The sequence below is a fragment of the Pan troglodytes genome, chromosome 3 (assembly GCF_028858775.2).
Source record: "Pan troglodytes isolate AG18354 chromosome 3, NHGRI_mPanTro3-v2.0_pri, whole genome shotgun sequence".
In the NCBI taxonomy this organism is placed as follows: Eukaryota; Metazoa; Chordata; class Mammalia; order Primates; family Hominidae; genus Pan; species Pan troglodytes.
The window spans coordinates 109,489,773-109,509,840 of NC_072401.2; the positions used below are offsets into that span (position 1 = coordinate 109,489,773).

General features: G+C 43.0%; 2 protein-coding genes across 17 annotated transcripts in view; one reads left to right on the plus strand and one right to left on the minus strand.

Moving 5' to 3' along the window:
- Positions 1-6,076, plus strand: part of HADH (hydroxyacyl-CoA dehydrogenase) — a 45,358-nt gene extending 39,282 nt beyond the window's left edge. For 2 of the 3 annotated variants that reach the window (XM_001135650.6, XM_054683257.1), the window contains exons 7-8: positions 4,081-4,197; positions 5,144-6,076. In XM_001135650.6, coding sequence (XP_001135650.3) covers positions 4,081-4,197; positions 5,144-5,262 — 236 coding nt within the window. In that variant the 3' untranslated portion in view covers positions 5,263-6,076. The remainder of the gene's footprint in view (positions 1-4,080; positions 4,198-5,143) is intronic. The other variant, XM_054683256.2, reaches the window with a different exon arrangement.
- Positions 6,077-18,442: 12,366 nt separating this feature from the next.
- Positions 18,443-20,068, minus strand: part of LEF1 (lymphoid enhancer binding factor 1) — a 120,084-nt gene continuing 118,458 nt past the window's right edge. For all 14 annotated transcript variants that reach the window (XM_063809722.1, XM_009448108.5, XM_517386.8 and 11 more), the window contains one exon: positions 18,443-19,648. Coding sequence is in view for 8 of the 14 variants with exons in the window: in XM_009448108.5 (XP_009446383.1) it covers positions 19,397-19,648 (252 nt within the window). In the remaining 6 variants the exon portion in view is untranslated. The remainder of the gene's footprint in view (positions 19,649-20,068) is intronic.

A 20,068-nucleotide genomic window follows, 5' to 3' on the forward strand; every position in this document is an offset into this window, starting at 1 on the left:
TCCTGCCTGGGGTGGGTGCTGCTTCCCTACTGCACACTACAGTCACACCCTAGGCCTCTTACCGTGTCCCCCCGCCCACCACCTGCTCCCTCCTCTCAGCCAACACAGAGGAGTGCTCAGAGCATGCCCACCATGCCATCTCCGTTCATACAGTTCCACCTTGAAGCCTCAAGCATCTGGATGCTCCTTCTCTTGTCTGCCACATCTGTTCATCACTTTTGATTCCTTCCTGTCATGCCTGTTCCACCTCTTCATCCCAGCTTTTCCCCATCCCAGTCAGGCTGCCTTCATGAGGTTCCTTAGGTAGCAGAGTAATTCACGCTACTCATGTCTTTTCCTGACTGGTCCCCACTACTGCACTTACTGAGAAAGTATCATATTGTCCAGGAAGTTGAGACACCGCCTACTGCATCTGCCCACACACCCCCTGCACAGCCTCGGCAGGAGCTCTGTGACTGTTTCTGAACTCATGCAAGGAGAAATTTTCTGTACCCCACTGTTGATACACCTGGGGTTCCAGGCACATGGTTTGGCCAATGCTGCCTTGAGTGGTGCAGGCTCTCTGGAAGGATGTGTGTGCTGTTGTAGGTCAGGCCTCCTGGATGACCGGGCCTCCGCCACTAACACTTCTTGCCAGTCCCCATGGGATCTCGTGGAGGCTCACACCCTTTTGCTCTGCTGTTTGTCCACTCATTGTGGCTTCCATGTTGGGCCTTCTTTCCCAGTATCCCAGCTCCGTCCTCACTCTTCCTATTGCTCTTGTTCGTTCACACTGTGACTGAGGCCTGATGCATGCCCCAGTCACTGTCAGTCCTGTGAGTCAGAGGGACAGAGGCTGGATAGGCTGTGTCTGACAGTGGACTGCTGCCCTTGCCAGGCACCCACTCCTAATGGCCAGTGTGGGCAGGATGGTGGGGCCAAATGGTCAGCTCTTCTCAGGAGGGCTCTGCTGGCAACAGGCCTGGGAGGACCATGAGCCTGCCCCCCAGTCACCATGTGACATCTTGCTCACATTGTCGCCCCTGCTCAAGACAGGCTCAGTGGTTCTCTGGTTTCCTGCCATCTACAAGCTCTGCCAGAGAGCCTTCCTTCTGGCCACCCTCTGCCCCTGCTGTTATCACCGCCAACTACTCCCGCCATTCCCACGTTGCCCCACCTGAGTGTCTGCAGAACTCCCAGCTGGACATCATCTCTGTCATCACAACTCTTCTTGCTTTGGCTCTCCCTTGGGTCACTTGTCACTGTCTTCCCTGTGGCATGGCAGGTGTTTTCTTTCCCTTACTATACTCTCTTTTCTGGGGCACTCTGGCTCCTCCTCATCTTCATATGCCCCAAGGTGCTGTGTAGGGCGGGCACATAGGCAGCTGCTGATGAGTAAAAATGCTGTTTCTGAGTTGTTGCTAAGTGCCTCTGTTGTTCATGCTAAGAATGGTTGGCAGGTGGTGCTGCTGAGCCAGACAAAGAAGCAGATGTTGGGCAAGTCCCAGGCCCTCAGCTGTGCTGATCTGGAGTTCACTGAGGAAGCTTTCCTTTGCTGTCTTGTCTGGAGTTAGGGGCTCTTAACTGGAGGGAGGTAGGAGAGGGTGTCCAATGAACCTCCTAAAGTTGATGCAGAATTTGGGGTATATGTGCATTTTTTATGGAGAGGGTGTCTGATTGTCAGAAGTACTTGATTCTAAAGAAGTTTAGGAATTATTAGTTTAAAACATGATTCCACATCTAACTGTCACTTGGCACACCAATCTCTGTATTTTGTTTCTCTGTTTCTGAAAGTTTGCCTCTTTTGCTCTGCATTATTGAGAACACGATTTTTAGAGTTGTGCTGACTTTGTAGAGTTATTTAGATATTTTTCTATCATGTGCTGTATCTTCATATTATTTCTTGAAATAAAACAGTCCTCAAGTGAGTCTCTGAATATGGAATTACAGCGTTGCTTCTAGGGTTAATTGTCCTGTCCTTGAATATAGATTTCATTAAATGGCTTTAGCTGAGTTGCAACCATTATGCTGTCAGATTTCTGTCCCAGGGAGACTGCCAGTAATAAATGAACCAGTACATAAGCATGTTAGGTTGTGATGAGTAATTGTGGAGAAGAAGATAGTAAGGGGTGGCAAGAGTCTTGTCCTAGTGTCCTGGCCTTTTCTTTAGTGCAGGGAGTTGCTTTTTTTATATATGCAGGGAGGAGAAGAGGCTCTCAGAAGTATGACACCTGAGCAGAGGCCTGGAGGAAGTGAGAGACTGAGCCCCGAAGCTGTCTGAGGGCAGCACCTAGGCACAGGGAGCATATCCCAAGCCTGAGGAGCCTGTGAGGCCGGCACTTCCAGCATTCCAGGGCTCTACCAGCACAGAAGCTGCGGGGCTTCCTAATGAAATCCTCTGAGTAGAACCCACTTTTAAGCTTCATAGCCACACCCCAAATATGCTGTGTTCCTTCCCATTCCTGCCTCTGCATGTGCTGTTCTCTCTACCTAGAATGCCCTTCCTGGTCTGCTCATCTCAGGATTATCTTCACCTTCCAGGACCCAGGCATGGGGGTGGTTTTGGTGAAGCCCTGGCAGTGTGAGTAAATCTCTCCATCTTTACTCACACAGAGCTGTGTGAGTCATGAATCTTCCGGTCTTATTATGTTGAAGTTTTTGGCTTACACATCTGAGTTCTCCCATTATGTCATGAGTACCTTGAGTGCTTGTCTGGTTTATCTTTGTCTCATTCTACATCTCTGGTGCCTGCTACATAATGAATAGAAGTTGAATGAATGAATGAATGAATGACGCTGCCTATATGATTATTTTTGTTTCTTTGCTTTCTTATGGCCTAACACTCAAATCATGATTTCTCAGGCGTCTCTAATCCTAATTAGTGTAGTTATTAGTAATGTCAACCATAATAAATAATTGTGGTGTATTTTAGTCACCTTAAAATGCCTTGAAATCCTTTGGAATTACTTTAGTACTTTATTTGCTTTTAAAAATATATCTTCTTTATCGATGTTTAAGTAGTTTCTCTCTGAGTGTCTTAACATTTTTCCCTCTTTTCTTTAGCTTTGATCTGATTGACTTCTTAATGCTTTGGAACAAAATTCTAGATAGCCACCTGTTGCAGACTATTCTACTTTTCTGATTTCAAAGAAAGGGAACAGGTTGTTCTCCATAAAGGCCTCTTGGGGCCAAAGGACATAGTAAATTTCCAAGGGAAAAGCACATTGATCCTTGTCGTAGTCTACTCAACAGACTTCCAAACGTGTGGTGATTCTAACTCGGGTTTGGGCTTTTCTTTAAAAGGTATCTTGACTAAAAGGTTTGTGTGAAATGTGATGCCAGGGGAATACTCCTTACTTGTAAAACCCAAAAAACTGGGGGGAAAGAATACATACAATAACTATACATACAAAAGCAGAAAGCTTAGTTTTCTTTTTTAGGAAAGTTTATTTATAAATCAAAAATATGCTGTAGCATTAAATTATACTTTAATAAATGATTCCAGAGTTGGAAAATCCCAATGTATTTGAAAGTAGCTGAAGTTTCGGGCATGGAGACTTCTGTCTCCATGGACAGGGTATCAGTACTCCAAAATTCACCTCAGTGGTGCGTAGCTTTGAAAATCTTGGGCCACACACTGTGGCTTACACCTGTAATCTTAGCACTTTGGGAAGCTGAGACGGGAGGATCACTTGAGGTTGGGAGTTTGAGCCCAGACTGGCCAAATGGTGAAACCCTATCTCTACTAAAAATATAAATATTAGCCTTGTGTGGGGGCGCACACCTGTAGTCTCAGCCACTTGGGAGGCTGAGGCAGGAGAATCACTTGAACCCAGGAGGCGGAGGTTGCAGCGAGCCAAGATCGTGCCATTGCACTCCAGCTTGGGTGACAGAGCAAGACTGTCTCAAAAAAAAAAAAGTCTTATGACCTCTTTGGCATGTACTTTAGAGAGGAAATCTTACCCAAGCCAGAAAGTCTCAGTCTAGGCATTTTTTTTATTGTGCAAGCATATAAAATTCTAGTAATTCTGGGGCTAATCCCGTGATAGGGAGAATTCAAGGAAAGGTGGTGGTGACCCAGTGCTGCCGTTTTCTCCTTAGGTGACGCATCCAAAGAAGACATTGACACTGCTATGAAATTAGGAGCCGGTTACCCCATGGGCCCATTTGAGCTTCTAGATTATGTCGGACTGGATACTACGAAGTTCATCGTGGATGGTAGGAATTGGAATTTTTTGTTGTCTTTAATTGAGGTAGTTTTTCTGAACTGTAAATTATAATGCCTTTTTAAAAAAAGTTAGCAGGGGTCTTAATAAAGACCTTCCAAAATCCTGCCTCACCAGGTTGAGAATTCATGAACAGATGTCAGGAGAAGGAAGAATGTGACTGTCTGGTGTCTCTTTAACAGGGTGACCTTGAAGAAAAAAAAACCTTTATGGATTCACAGGAAGTTACAAATATAGCACAGACAGGTCTTGTGTGTGTGCCCTTCACCCAGTTTCCACCAATGGTTATATAGCCATAGTACAATATTAAATCCCAGGAAATTGACACTGGTACACTGTGTTATCACATAAATAGATTTGTGTAACCTCCATTGCAAGCAAGATACACATCCATTTCAAAAAATATATCCATTGTAATGTAAAAGCTCTGAAGACAGGGTAAAAATAATAATTAAAACTGGACTACTGAAGTTGAATGTAGCTATCTGTTCCCAAGTTTCACAGAATGCTAGTTGAAGAATTAAATTTTGAATCTTATGTGGATGCAAAATACCAATGGCAGGAATGCAGATTTTTTAACGTGTATTCTGAAAGTTAACTGTGCCAGTGATGAATCCAACCAGCAAATTAATGGCTTCTATCAGTGTACTTGGGCCTTTGGCCTTAGTGATTTCTGAGAAGACACTGGATAAGCAGGAGGACCATAGTAGGGCCAGGCTTCAGGCAGCACAGGTGGGTGGCAGTGCAGCAGCTTTGGGGCTGATGTGGCTGCACCAGCACAGCCTTCCTTGGTGCCTCTGCAGTGGTGGCCGGAGGGGCGCCATGCCTGGGGGGCTCTCCCACATCAGAGGCAGGCCTCCAGACTTGTCCTTGGAAATGCCAAGATGTAAAAATAAACCCAGCACTTCATCCTGAGTTCTCTTCCCTCCGCTCAATAGGGTGGCATGAAATGGATGCAGAGAACCCATTACATCAGCCCAGCCCATCCTTAAATAAGCTGGTAGCAGAGAACAAGTTCGGCAAGAAGACTGGAGAAGGATTTTACAAATACAAGTGATGTGCAGCTTCTCCGGCTCTGAGAAGAACACCTGAGAGCGCTTTCCAGCCAGTGCCCCGAGTGCCTGTGGGAATGCTCTTTGGTCAGACATTCCCTCACACAGCACAGTTTAATAAATGTGCATTTTGATTGTAATCTATCGAAGTGATTATTACACCAGTTACAGCAGTAATAGATTCTCCATTAAGAAATAATTCCCTTTTTTAGTCTGTTCATTTCTGTGTATTTTCTAAACAGCTTTACACCCTTGGTGCCTTGGAGCAAACATGTTTTTTGAACCTTGTCATTTTTGTGAAGAATTGCCTGGATTCCTTCTCTCATCAACGGGAAAGTACTTCCTCTGAGAGTGCGAGTGCACCATGCTCACTGTTGCTGCGTGGGAGAGTCACAAGCCACTGGCAAGCAAGTGGTATAGTCTGTGAAGCACTGCAGCGAGCAGCACCTGGATCTTGCCTTTATGAGAACATTTTACTACCTGCAGCTTTGAGTCTTGCCCTACATTTTGGGCATGACATAAGATGTGTCTTTATTCAGCTCGTCGTGAAGATGCTGCTGCAGAATGGGTCAGCATATCTCTGTTTGCATGGTTTGCAGGAGGTCGGTTTTCATGGTCATTCAGTTCCACAGATCTGAATGATTACTGTCTGTCTGTGTCTTTTTTCCATGAGAAATCACTGTTGCAAATTGCCTATAAATTGACTCTACTAAACTAACAATGTTTCAGTCTGAAAATTTGAATTGAAAAAAATGTATAATATAAAATTGTAATACACTCAAATGATTATAAAAGTAAAAGTTGGTAATTTAGGCAGAAGCTATTTCTCCTCTTCTTTGACCTGCTGTTAATTTTTAAAGTGGGAGTGACGGGGAGGGAATGGCAGGACAAGGCATTTGTGTAAAACCTGCCTGTGGCCGTCGCTGCCACATTTCTTACCAGGAAAGCAGTAATAAGGGCACAGAGAACAATTTTTAAGGAACATCTGTTTCTTCTTTGCCAACAAAGTGAAATAGTGTAACGTAAGCTTCTTTTAATCATTGGCTTAAGAAAGTGTCTTCCAAGATAGAATTTTGGAGTTGGAAAGACATCAGAAATCCTGAGGTCCAATAGCCTCATTAGCAGAAAGCTTAAGGGATGTGCCCAAAGTCACTAGATATTTTGTCACAGAGCCTAGACTAGAACTAGGTTTTGATAAAATTAAGTACAAAATAGCCCATTTGAAAATCTCCGATCCAAAGTTTCAGACAGGACTCTCCCTAAAATGGGCATCCTTGTTTGGTGTTCTGGGTCATAGGTCTAATAGTCGAGAGATTTTTTTTCTTCATTTTATGACTGATAAAAGGGAGCTTATTAATTTTAAAAATTTTGAATCTATAACATAGTGGGAAAATAAATACATCGGTGCATTTGTACCGCACATAGAACCTGGGTAGGACACTTTTAGGTTATTCTTATAAAATGCTGCCTAACGAACCAAAGGAAGCACCTGTGAGGCCACCCGCATTTCCATCGCTAAAGGTTACCCTTGTGGTCTGACAGCTCCCTGCTCTCTCAGGCTGGCTCTTGACCTTTGGCATGAGCCCTGGGCCTAAGTGGGGGCTTCACTTCCTTACTGTCTCACCAGAGTCCCCATAGGATGCAGGCCCTTGTCCTGGAAATGGCAGGGTTCTTTCTTGACGACTGAATTCCAGGAAAGATGTAACTCAGCAATGCAACTATCAGACTGCCGGGATGAGAAGGTAGGGGCTGCAGCAGTCTTTCTGGCTGGCATTTTAAAATACACTTTAAGCCTACCAAATAGTCAAAAGGCCTAGCCTCTCAATATCCTTTTATCGTTTTCAAAAAATATTTTCCATGCACCATGTTTGGGACCAGGAAGGGATTTTGAACATCCTTCCTTTAGACATGGGAGGTGAGGGAGTAGCTTTTTCTTTCCCAACTCCATGTCTCTGCGTTCTCAGGTGAACGTAGCTGCTTGCCACGGAGAGCTCTTGGGGCGGGGGGAGGGAAGGTCATGTCAGTCAGGTTCTCTGCTTCCAAATATAGGCCCGCTGCTGCTGTTTGCTTCAGTCTGTGGTTAAGAACTGAGCCTCAGTGAGAGCCTCAGGTGCCTTGCATCATCCTCCACTGTGTTTTGGCAGCACTTGTTCAAGAGGGAGGGTGGGTCCTGGCAGTGCTGCTGGGCCTGGTGTCACTGCTCTTGGTTCTCCTCACCTCCCCAAACTTGCCTCCTAACCGTCATGAATCTTTTATGACACTTGAAAGTAAAGACCAAGTTTTAGGTCAAGAGGATACTTTTTTTTTTTTTTTTTGAGATGGAGTCTTGCTCTGTCACCCAGTCTGGAGTGCAGTGTTGCAATCTTGGCTCACTGCAACCTCCACCTGCCAGGTTCAAGCAATTCTCCTGCCTCAGCCTCCCGAGTAGGTGGGACTACAGGCGTGTGCCACCATGCCTGGCTAATTTTTTATAGTTTTAATAGAGACGGGGTTTCACCATTGCTGGCCAGTTTGGTCTTGAACTCCTGACCTCATGATTTGCCTGCCTCAGCCTCCCAAAGTGCTGGGATTACAGGCATGAGCCACCGTACCTGGCCACTTTTTTTCCTCTCTCCTATGCTTCCCCTTAGTGATATTTTTATTTATTTATTTGTTTTTTGAGATGGAGTCTCGCTCTGTCACCTAGGCTGAAGTGCAGTGGTGCAATCTCAGCTCACTGCAACCTCCACCTCCTGAGTTCAAGCGATTCTCCTGCCTCAGCCTCCCGAGTAGCTGAGATTACAGGCACACATCACCACGCCCAGCTAATTTTTATATTTTTAGTAGAGACGGGGTTTCACCACGTTGGTCAGGCTGGTCTCAAACTCCTGACCTCGTGACCCACCCACCTCAGCCTCCTGAAGTGCTGGGATTACAGGCGTGGGCTACTGCGCCCGGCCAGTGATATTTTTATTTACCTATAATACAAGTGAAAGTTTGAGATTAAAAAGAAAACCAGGCAACTTATGAGATTACTTGCTGAAAAAGATGGTGAGCCTCTGATAGCCATCACCTAGACTTCAATTCTGTTTAGTAAAATGGAGTTCTCTGAAGGATCGTTTTAACTCTAAGATATCCTTGTAAAATGAAAATCATGGCCCTTTCATGTTCTTAAGATTCACTGTTAATAGTAGTTTTTCTGGGGAAAATGGTTAACTTTTTCTGACATCAATTGTAAAGCGTATTTCCACTTTGGGAACTTCAATGACACAGCGTGGGGGTAGGTGGAACCATGTCTTGGAACTCGGAAACTACTATGAACAAATCCGATGTTAGAAAATACTCTCAGCTGGGTGCAGTGGCTCATGCCTGTAATACCAGCAGTTTGGGAGGCCGAGGGGGGCAGATCATGAGGTCAGGAGTTTGAGACCAGCCTGGTCAACATAGTGAAACCCTGTCTCTACTGAAAATACAAAAAATTAGCCAGGCGTTGTGGCGGGCACCTGTAATCCCAGCTACTCAGAAGGCTGAGGCAGGAGAATCGCTTGAACCCAGGAGGCAGAGGTTGCAGTGAGCTGAGATGGCACCATGGCACTCCAGCCTGGACAACAGAGCAAGACTCTGTCTCAAAAATAAGAAAAAAAAAAAATGACTCTTCACTGGGTTCCGTTAATAGTAAGTGTTTTGACTAACGCATCAGCTTTCAGAAACCCATTTGAGATTCAACCAGTCATCATTGGAGAGGTTACAGCCACTATGTTAGTCACGGCTTATACAACAACATACACTAATTATGCTTTCTCTTTGTGAGTTATACCGTTCACATATTTGAAACAAGCTTTTGTCTTGTCCCCACCTTGATTTTAATCCCTTTAACATTTCAACCTAAGTAACTCATTAAGTCTACCAAAAGTATAAGGTGTGGCTATAATTTTATGAGACTAATTTTCTTGTAAACAGGCATTGATGCTGCATAAATAGTAATCGAAAAAATGCTTTGAACAATGAAATCATGGCTGTGCTTTCAGTACTATACTTTGAAAGAATTCATTTGGCTGTGTAAATTCTATTTTTTAAATTGGTCTCACTGTTTCATCATCACAGTTTTAATGTCTATTTTAGCATTTTTTTTCTTGCTACCATTTGACATGGCATAACAGACTTTAACTCCTGAAAGACAGAGAACCCTGTCATTGATACTGATGTTATTCAATGTTTTAGTGAAAATCACCAACTGTAGCTGCCGCTACAGGATTAACCAGCACAACTACTTGACAGCATGGGCTTTGCAATTAAACCAACTTGGGTTCTAGTTCTCAGTTCCACTGCCTTTACCTGTGTAACCTAGAGAAGTTATTTGTTTTCTGGGTATATCTGGTAGAATGGGCATAAGGATGGAACCTATGCCATAGGGTTGCTGGGGACCAAGCGAAGTAGGTTTCAGGTGTTGAGCACACTGCCTAGCATCTATAGGCCAATTGTGAAGGAAGCCCCAGTAACCTATGTTCATCGGGTTACAGATGACAGCCCTGAACATGTGACAGCAGCGGGAAGTAGGCTTAAGATTCAGAGCAGGCCTGAGTCTTGGAAAAGTGAGTCTCAGAAATTAAGCAGTTGGGCTACCTGGCAAAAAGACCAGTGCTGGGGCTCTGCACTCCACCCCACAGCTCCTCTGGAAGGTCTTCCCACACTTTCAGAGAGGTGCTGGTCGGGGCTACTCAGAAAGGGGTTGCTGTCACTCAGGTAGGCTACATGTTATGTGTGAGCAGTAGACTGGATGATTTAAGACCCCAGACAAACAGCAGGTGTGTAGAAGAGACGTTCCCAAGATTCTCCTAACACATGGTAATTAGAGAAGTGGTGGCATATGAACAGGAGCATAATGATGCTTCATTCTATCATAATGTAATTTTATTTATTTATATTTATTTATTTATTTATTTATTTATTTATTTATTTATTTATTTTGTTGAGACAGAGTCTTGCTCTGTAACCCAGGCTGGAGTACAGTGGCACGATCTCGGCTCACTGCAACCTCTGCCTCCCAGGTTCAAGCGATTCTCCTGCCTCAGCCTCCCTAGTAACTGGGATTATAGGCACTCACTAGCACACCTAGCTAATTTTTTCATTTTTAGTAGAGACGGGGTTTCATCATGTTGGCCAGGCTGGTCTCGAACTCCTGACCTCAAGTGATCCACCTGCCTCAGCCTCCCAAAGTGCTAGGATTGTAGTGGCCAGTAGTTTTAAATGACATTAGGTTACTCTAAAGATTTATTCAGAACAAAATTGTGGGAGGCCCTACTAGGTCTATTAATTATTTAGCCAAGGGAGCAATAGGATGGCCCCTAGGGTTTAAACAAATTCAAGCTGCTCTTGATTCATCGTCAAGGAGGGGAGAGGATACCATAGCTAACTTGAACATCAGTTCGTCAAGCTGGGTGGGGTGGTGCACACCTGTAATACCAGCTTCTTGGGAGGCTGAGGTGGAGGATTGTGTGAGCCCAGGAGATTGAGTCCAGCCTGGGCAACATAGCGAGACCCCATCTCCTAAAATAAATTAGTCTGTCGAGGTAGAATCCCTTTGGATGACAGAGTGGCAATGGAGCCCTTCATGATGTCAATAAACTTCACGGAGACACCTCAGTTTCACTTCTACAGATGCAGTTACTGGAATATTCTATGAGAAAATGTAGTCTGTTCTCAGGCAAGCAGGTATTAGAAGACAAAACCTCCTGGAATAAGAACTCTGCCCTTGCTACCTGCTCTTGAACAGCCACTTCACCACTCAGATTGCAGGTGTAGAAGACAGGAAATTGGGATGCCTCCAAAACTAGTAGGGAGTGAGGATGGCATTTTTGAAACTGAATTTCCTACTTGAGGCAGTTTGAGTGGTTTCCAACTGCCTCATTCTATGTGGAGGTTTTGGTATATGCTGCTGGAAAGGTAGTTTTCTGGAGCCCTTTAGCGTCAATATTCAAGTTGCAGGGAAGGGTGGGAGTGGAGAGAAATCTATCCTTCCACCACACCAATTTGTAGTAGGACCAAGGAGGGTGAAATGGAAAAGCTCTGTCCAACCCCAAAATCTCCATATCTAGGCAGAGACTTTATTTTTATTTATTTATTTTTGTTATTATACTTTAAGTTTTAGGGTATATGTGCACAATGTGCTGGTTAGTTACATATGTATACATGTGACATCCTGGTGCGCTGCACCCACTAACTCGTCATCTAGCATTAGGTATATCTCCCAGTGCTATCCCTCCCCCCTCCCCCCACCCCACAACAGTCCCCAGAGTGTGATGTTCCCCTTCTTGTGTCCATGTGTTCTCATTGTTCAATTCCCACCTATGAGTGAGAATATGCAGTGCTTGGTTTTTTGTTCTTGCGATAGTTTACTGAGAATGATGATTTCCAATTTCATCCATGTCCCTACAAAGGACATGAACTCATCATTTTTTATGGCTGCATAGTATTCCATGCTGTATATGTGCCACATTTTCTTCATCCAGTCTATCATTGTTGGACATTTGGGTTGGTTCCAAGTCTTTGCTATTGTGAATAGTGCCGCAATCAACATACGTGTGCATGTGTCTTTATAGCAGCATGATTTATAGTCCTTTGGGTATATACCCAGTAATGGGATGGCTGGGTCCAATGGTATTTCTAGTTCTAGATCCCTGAGGAATCGCCACACTGACTTCCACAATGGTTGAACTAGTTTACAGTCCCACCAACAGTGTAAAAGTGTTCCTATTTCTCCACATCCTCTCCAGCACCTGTTGTTTCCTGACTTTTTAATGATTGCCATTCTAACTGGTGTGAGATGATATCTCATTGTGGTTTTGATTTGCATTTCTCTGATGGCCGGTGATGGTGAGCATTTTTTCATGTGTTTTTTGGCTGCATAAATGTCTTCTGTTGAGAAGTGTCTGTTCATATCCTTCACCCACTTTTTGATGGGGTTGTTTGTTTTTTTCTTGTAAATTTGTTGGAGTTCATTGTAGATTCTGGATATTAGCCCTTTGTCAGATGAGTAGGTTGCAAAAATTTTCTCCCATTTTGTGGGTTGCCTGTTCACTCTGATGGTAGTTTCTTTTGCTGTACAGAAGCTCTTTAGTTTAATTAGATCCCATTTGTCAGTTTTGGCTTTTGTTGCCATTGCTTTTGGTGTTTTAGACATGAAGTCCTTGCCCGTGCCTATGTGTTGAATGGTAATGCCTAGGTTTTCTTCTAGGGTTTTTATGGTTTTAGGTCTAACGTTTAAGTCTTTAATCCATCTTGAATTGATTTTTGTATAAGGTGTAAGGAAGGGATCCAGTTTCAGCTTTCTACATATGGCTAGCCAGTTTTCCCAGCACCATTTATTAAATAGGGAATCCTTTCCCCATTGCTTGTTTTTCTCAGGTTTGTCAAAGATCAGATAGTTGTAGATATGTGGCATTATTTCTGAGGGCTCTGTTCTGTTCCATTGATCTATATCTCTGTTTTGGTACCAGTATCATGCTGTTTTGGTTACTGTAGCCTTGTAGTATAGTTTGAAGTCCGGTAGCATGATGCCTCCAGCTTTGTTCTTTTGTCTTAGGATTGACTTGGCGATGCGGGCTGTTTTTTGGTTCCATTTGAACTTTAAAGTAGTTTTTTCCAATTCTGTGAAGAAAGTCATTGGTAGCTTGATGGGGATGGCATTGAATCTATAAACTACCTTGGGCAGTATGGCCATTTTCATGATATTGATTCTTCCTACCCATGAGCATGGAATGTTCTTCCATTTGTTTGTATCCTCTTTTATTTCATTGAGCAGTGGTTTGTAGTTCTCCTTGAAGAGGTCCTTCACGTTCCTTGTAAGGTGGATTCCTAGGTATTTTATTCTCTTTGAAGCATGTGAATCACTCATGATTTGGCTCTCTGTCTGTTATTGGTGTATAAGAATGCTTGTGATTTTTGTACATTGATTTTGTATCCTGAGACTTTGCTGAAGTTGCTTATCAGCTTAAGGAGATTTTGGGCTGAGACAATGGGGTTTTCTAGATATACAATCATGTCGTCTGCAAACAGGGACAATTTGACTTCCTCTTTTCCTAATTGAATACCCTTTATTTCCTTCTCCTGCCTAATTGCCCTGGTCAGAACTTCCAACACTATGTTGAATAGGAGCGGTGAGAGAGGGCATCCCTGTCTTGTGCCAGTTTTCAAAGGGAATGCTTCCAGTTTTTGCCCATACAGTATGATATTGGCTGTGGGTTTGTCATGGATAGCTCTTATTATTTTGAGATACGTCCCATCAATACCTAATTTATTGAGAGTTTTTAGCATGAAGCGTTGTTGAATTTTGTCAAAGGCCTTTTCTGCATCTATGGAGATAATCATGTGGTTTTTGTCTTTGGTTTTGTTTATATGCTGGATTACATATATTGATTTGCGTATATTGAACCAGCCTTGCATCCCAGGGATGAAGCCCACTTGATCGTGGTGGATAAGCTTTTTGATGTGCTGCTGGATTCGGTTTGCCAGTATTTTATTGAGGATTTTCGCATCAGTGTTTATCAAGGATATTGGTCTAAAATTCTCTTTTTTGGTTGTGTCTCTGCGCGGCTTTGGTATCAGGATGATGCTGGCCTCATAAAATGAGTTAGGGAGGATTCCCTCTTTTTCTATTGATAGGCAGAGACTTTAACTTGTGCGTGCACATGCACACACACACACACAGAGAGCAGTCAGAGTGAACAGTGCACACAGATTGCTTAGAACCAGCTACCCTTTCAGCACTGAGTCTCATGGTGGATTCTGCCACTAGCTGGCACAATGTTATCACAAATCACAGGCCTAATGTAAGGGTATTAATACTTTTATCTTGATTTTTTTTTGTTGTCCTCCCCTTCTTAAGTCTTGTGTATGTGTGCATGTGTGTGCATGTGTGCACACTCACACACACCCTTTATTAAATGCATCCCTTTATTAAAATAGTTAATCCCAAATGCTGGGAGAGGACAGCACGTCTCATCTCATTCACGTGATTTGTAGTTTGCAGTGCCTGCCCCTTCCCAATTAACCATGGCCTCCTTGAGACTCTGCACTTCCTTGACATCCTCATCCCTACCAGCTAAAGATCTCATCATCCAGTCTGAGAGATGCTGTTCTAGGGAGCAGAGGCCTGGGAAAGAACAGAGACAATCTAAACAGATCTGAGTATAAAAGTTGCAGTGGCCATGATATTGTCTTTCATTCAAGTCGAAAGCTCTTGAAAGCCAGGTGGTTTTCGTAAGGGCTGCCTGAATGGGTTTGCACTCTGTAGGACCAGGCACTGAGGAAAGATCAGCCCCAGCTAATTGGAACATGAGAAGCAAAGCAGGCAAAGCCTATACAAGATGCCAGCATGTGGCGAGCAGATGAGATTGCTCACAAAGCACCTCTGAGCTTTAGTGAGCCCTGCAGTGAGCACTGCACAGCCCTGGCTTTGTGCAGTGCTGAAGGCTGTCTCCAGGGCTGAGCGTGGAGGGCAGGCGAGACTCTAAAGCCATTGTTGCCATCCTCCAGTTGAGCAGTGGGAGTCTGAACTAACTTTGAAAGGACCTGTAATGACAACCAGGCCAGCTTGTGGGGATCTGTTTTACTTTGGTTGCCTCATACATCTTCCTGTTGGGGAAAAAAAAATCACTATGGTGTAGAATATAATTCAGTGATTCCACTGATTTCAGATTCTGAGACAAGTTGTAGATGGAGAAGAGAAAATGACAAGTCTACAAATTCCACTGTGACTACAGAGAAAACCGTTAAAATGATGTGTGATGACATCTATTTGTATGCAGTGTTCTCATTCCATCTGGCAAATACATTTTTCTACCAATTTCTCCCACTTATTTAGTGGGGATCAAAAATTTAATAATTTAGCTGGTAACATCCCAAGCTATTATGTATTAAGAAAAATATTTATATGAACACATCAGTATAGATGACCCAATAAATCCAAACTCTGCCCCTTTGGTACAAGTACTTCCACGGTCCTGACTCCAAAACAGAGTGCTTAGTCCTGTTACCCACTGCTTCCCTAGGCAGAAATAAGCTCACATGTTCTATGGCTACAAGGCAATATATAAACAAGATATTTTTTGCACTGGACAAAACATGTTTTCTAACACATTATAAAACAATTCAAGGGGAAATTAAAAATTTACTAGTCACTTCCTGTCAGGCTTCTCTCTCCTTTACCTCTCACATACCCTGACAGAGGTCTGTGATACCTTAGCCCATGAGGAAGTAAGTGTGCCCAGAGGGGTTTAGTGTGCCGTTCCCAACAGTGGGATGAATAGATTTTTGTCCAGCTCTGTGGACTCTAAACCTGGGCTTTCCTCACTGGGCCACCTCCTGCCTGTTTTAAGTCCAAATTACCATCCAGGGAAAAGGACCCTTGCACATCATTGTAACAAATGCGGGCAGTAGGCATTTCTTATATGCCTACAGTAGACAGACAATACAAAACATTTTTCTGGTGTCCAGTTATTTGAGCATAGCCCATTGGAAAGTGCTCAGTAAAAATGTATTGAATGAATGCATCTATTATTTAACACCAGTTTACTGTTGATGAACAATGCTATAAACAATATTAGCACTGCTTCTTCAATAAAGGCAAGTAGTTTTCACTTGTCTCAAGTTTTACTATAAATTATTAATTTTAATTAACATGTATACAGTTTGTTTACTTTGATTCGTGCTAATAATGTTTATTTTAAATAGTTGCTGTTAGTACACCCTGTGTAGAGGTAGGTGTATCTGAGTCACCTTGGTACACGCTCCCTGAGTCACGCCTGGCTGCAGAGTAAAGATGATAAAAGTTTTCCCAGAAAAGAGTTGAAGAAATTTAGAAGAGCCACTTCCAGAATGATATCCACTGAATTATTGCCAAGAAAACCAATCTTATTTTTTCCCACAATAAATCAGTGTAAACGGTGTATAGAATCACATCCTTCTATTAGTATTAAGATACTTAATTGCCATCAAATTTTACAGTTTCTATTAAAAAGCAGTCCACATTTTCTTGTGTGTGTATCTTTAGAGGTTAGGTTTCACAGGGCAGCTCTTAAAGTTCTCATCTTCCACATCTGGAAGATCACATTCTGTGGCAGAAATGGTAAATGCGATTTTTCAACAACTACTACATCGTGCGGATGTTAGGGGCCTCTTTTCTGTCAGAATGGTACATTACTCGCTCATGACTCTTCTTCTTTAAAAGCACAGCCACACAGACATCTTGTTATTGTTCATAAGCCCTTTATTAGAGTTTCCATATTGTTGCAGCCATAGACCAAACTGGAGGAAAAAATTATGGTGTAAAATACTTAAGACAACTGTAGTCATGAAACAGTTCAAAGTCACCTTCCAGCTAAACAGGTAGTTGCCAGCAGCCCTAGCAACCAAACTAGAACCAGGAGGAAAACACCCCTTCATACAGACCCGCATGCCAGCTGTGACCTCAGAGAAGGCTCAGCTCCCAGAAAGAAGGCTGACCTAGCCTCTTCTTGGCACACAGTTCAGCTCTGAGTTCGCTGCAGGGAAGGAGGCCAAATCCCTTCAAGATCAAACAAACAGAAGAAGTGGCCAGAGGAGTGTCCCTCTCCCTGCAGACACCTGCTTTGATCCCTATCTCTAGGGGGACTGTTGACTCTCCCCCAGAACTGCTGCCTACAGAAAGCAGGATTTGGGCAGAATGAGCCCAGAATGAGCTCTGTGCAGTGACATCAAAGTTATTTGGGAAAAATTATTCTGGAAAAAATACAGGAAACTAGGAGGGGACCAAGTTTGTGGAAGGAACTGGCTGAGGGTCCAAACAACCCGTTTCTTTTTCAACTTCACCAATTTTTTGTGAAGTTGAAAGAAATAGATTATTTGGACCATAGCAGGATATACACACCTGAGACTCGGGACTTGGCCTCTGCATTTTTGAGAGGAGGAGGAACCGAGGGAGAGAAGAGTTGAGCAGGCTTTGGCCAAGCCTCAAGTCTCAGGTATAGATCCAGCTATGCCTGTTGCCTTGATGAATAGACTTTTATTATTAATTGCTTTCTCTCTATATCCAGAAGAGCCCATCAATGTGTTGGCATAATGCTCCACTGTCACCTCCCTTACCGTTTTGTTGGATTTTCTAGTTAACTCTCAAAAAGATCATGGTGGCAGCTTTAGACTGTTTTTAACTACTTGGTTTATGCATGTTAAGAGAACTCAGAGAGAGAGAATTTTCAAATGAAGTTCTGGCCAGGGCTGAATATGAAACCTTTATAACAAGTAGGCCCCCTAAACATAATACTTTTTTTTCCCCCTGGTTCAAGTTTAGGACTAAATGAAGAGGAATTGGAAAGGTTCCAGAGGATAGTAATGAAAATGATTAAAGGACTGATGATGAAAGTTTCAAGGAATTGGGATTACTTAGCCTGAAGAAGAGAAATTTGAGGGGTGATTTAATGGCAATCTTCAAGTACAGTATGAGGAGGGTTATTATAAGTATGGTAGCCAGCTGTTCCCCAGCTGCACCGAAGGTTAGAAAGGGGAAATCGAGCTAGAATTTCAGCAGAGAGGTTTAAGTTGGACCAGTGATAGTGGTTCTCAAAGTAGCTCAAGGGATAGAAAACCATCGTGGAAGACCATGACATATTCTTTTAAACTTAAAATATACTTTTTCCTAATCAGATACCAACTTATAACATGTACTAGTAAGGTAAAAATTATGAAATACAACTCAGGACTTAGAAAATGTTGACTGGGGAGATGGGTGGGGGTGTTAAGACATACTTTCTCCACTGGGACCCCACAATGTGGAAGCCCAGTTTGAATACCAATGAGCTATGAAGAGAGGCGGTACCTGTGGACTTTCAATGAGCACGACAACCAGATGGTGGGAGCCCATGAGGATCTGTGTTCAGGGAAGGACTCACTCCCATCTGAATCCTGGCAACCCTCTTTTTTCCTTTGACCGTTTCATACCACCTGGAAAAGGAGGGAGAGGCCCAAGCCATACAAGTACTTTTGAGGACTGCATGTCTAGGAGACAGGGCAAGGTGCCCATTTACAGCCGGTTCTGGCCTGTCCCTGGAGAAGGCTGCACCAGCAGCACCCCTCTCACACAAACTGTTCCTCTCTACAAACCAGCTCTGCCCTGGCCTGTGGATTCAGTTCATTAGCAATTTTAGATTATCAGGAACTTCACTCTTAATAAAATGACAATTTTTAAAAATGTTTTATTACAAAGCTTCTTTTAAAAAAATGCTCAGCACATTAACTCAAACTGGAATGACAAACGTTAGGATGACAGTTTTGGGCAAAGGCTGTGCCTTGCTTTTTTAAAAAATGGGTACATCAATGCTCATTTTAACAACTGGCATAAAATCCCACTAATTGGCTAATAAAAACAGATACAAATACAGAACATTTAAAGTAATAACAATTCAAGTGCTGGGCTTTTTACAACAAGGGGGTGATAAGGAAAGAAATGAAAATTCACTGCAAACCAGTCTGCTGAACGCATCTGTTAAGGTTTACTGTTTAAAAAAAGAAAAGAAGAAAACAGAAGAAAAAATAAACTGAAATAGGGCTGCCAATTGCTACCAACAGAGTGGGTTTGGCTATTACATTTATTTAGCTCTATTGAACACCTTACAAGGGCGGAGAAGCCACTATGTGTTACAGGCAATTCACAGAGAAGCCACTTACCAGACAAGCTGTCTCAGAAAAAGAAGGCTTCTTTTTATGTCATTATTTCAAACTTTTCCAGAACTTTGAATTTTATTTAAAAGCTCATAGCTAGCAAAATATACAAGAAAATTAAAACTAAAAAGTGTAAATTTAAAAAATTCAAGTTTAAAAAAGCAAAAAAAAACCGATCCTTTTGCACTGTTAAATAAAAGCTTTAGGAGAAAAGAAAAGAAAGAAAAATGAAGACAGAAACAAAGAGGGAACTCTTCCATGAACTCCTCCACTGGGGTGCTGATGGATGTGCTGGTTGCTGGCTCCAGTTGCGCATGACAGGCAAATGCAGCCAAGTTACTGTCCTTGCCGAAAGGTTACAGGTTTGGATGCAAGATGCTCTGGGAAGTGCACGCAGATATGAGGGGAGAAAAGCTGCTCAGCTGCCCCACAGCCTGCTAGCATTCTCATGTGCTTTTACATTTCCTTTTAAAAAACCTTTTTATGCTTTATTTTGGAACTTGGCTCTTGCAGTAGACGAAAGAGGGGTTGGCAGTGATTGTCTTTATGGATCAGCGTCTCTAGCAGTGACCTCAGGGTAAAATTGATGTCAGTGTTCCTTTGGGGTCGACTGGGCAGGCCGTGGAGACAGTCTGGGTTTTCAACAAGCTTCCATCTCCAGAAGAGGTCCTGGGGTCGCTGCCTTGGCTTTGCATGTTGGGAATGAGCTTCGTTTTCCACCTCAAGAAGGAACAAATGAAATGCTATTAATATGAATTTGCCGTAGGCCTTAAGATTATAACCTCTATTCCATACCATATATGTCTTACAACCTCTGCATTTAATTAATCCATTTTGTTAATTTGGGGATGGCTAAAATGAATTGCCCTATCAGTCAAAAATCCTGAGAGTACACTACAGAGTTAATATAGTGACATTTTTACTTTGGTTCCATGTATATGTATGCCCAGAGTTATGATGTGAAGTGCAGCGAATACTCTGGGTCATGGTAAACAGAACAAAAAAAAAGTTTGAAAAACACCAGTAGGAAACAGCCAAACATGAATAGGGAAGGTGGGCAACAGCCAGATCAGGGAAAGATGTGTCATTCTGCAGTGTTTGGTGTTTTTGGTCCACTGTGGGAAGCCACTGTATGATTCT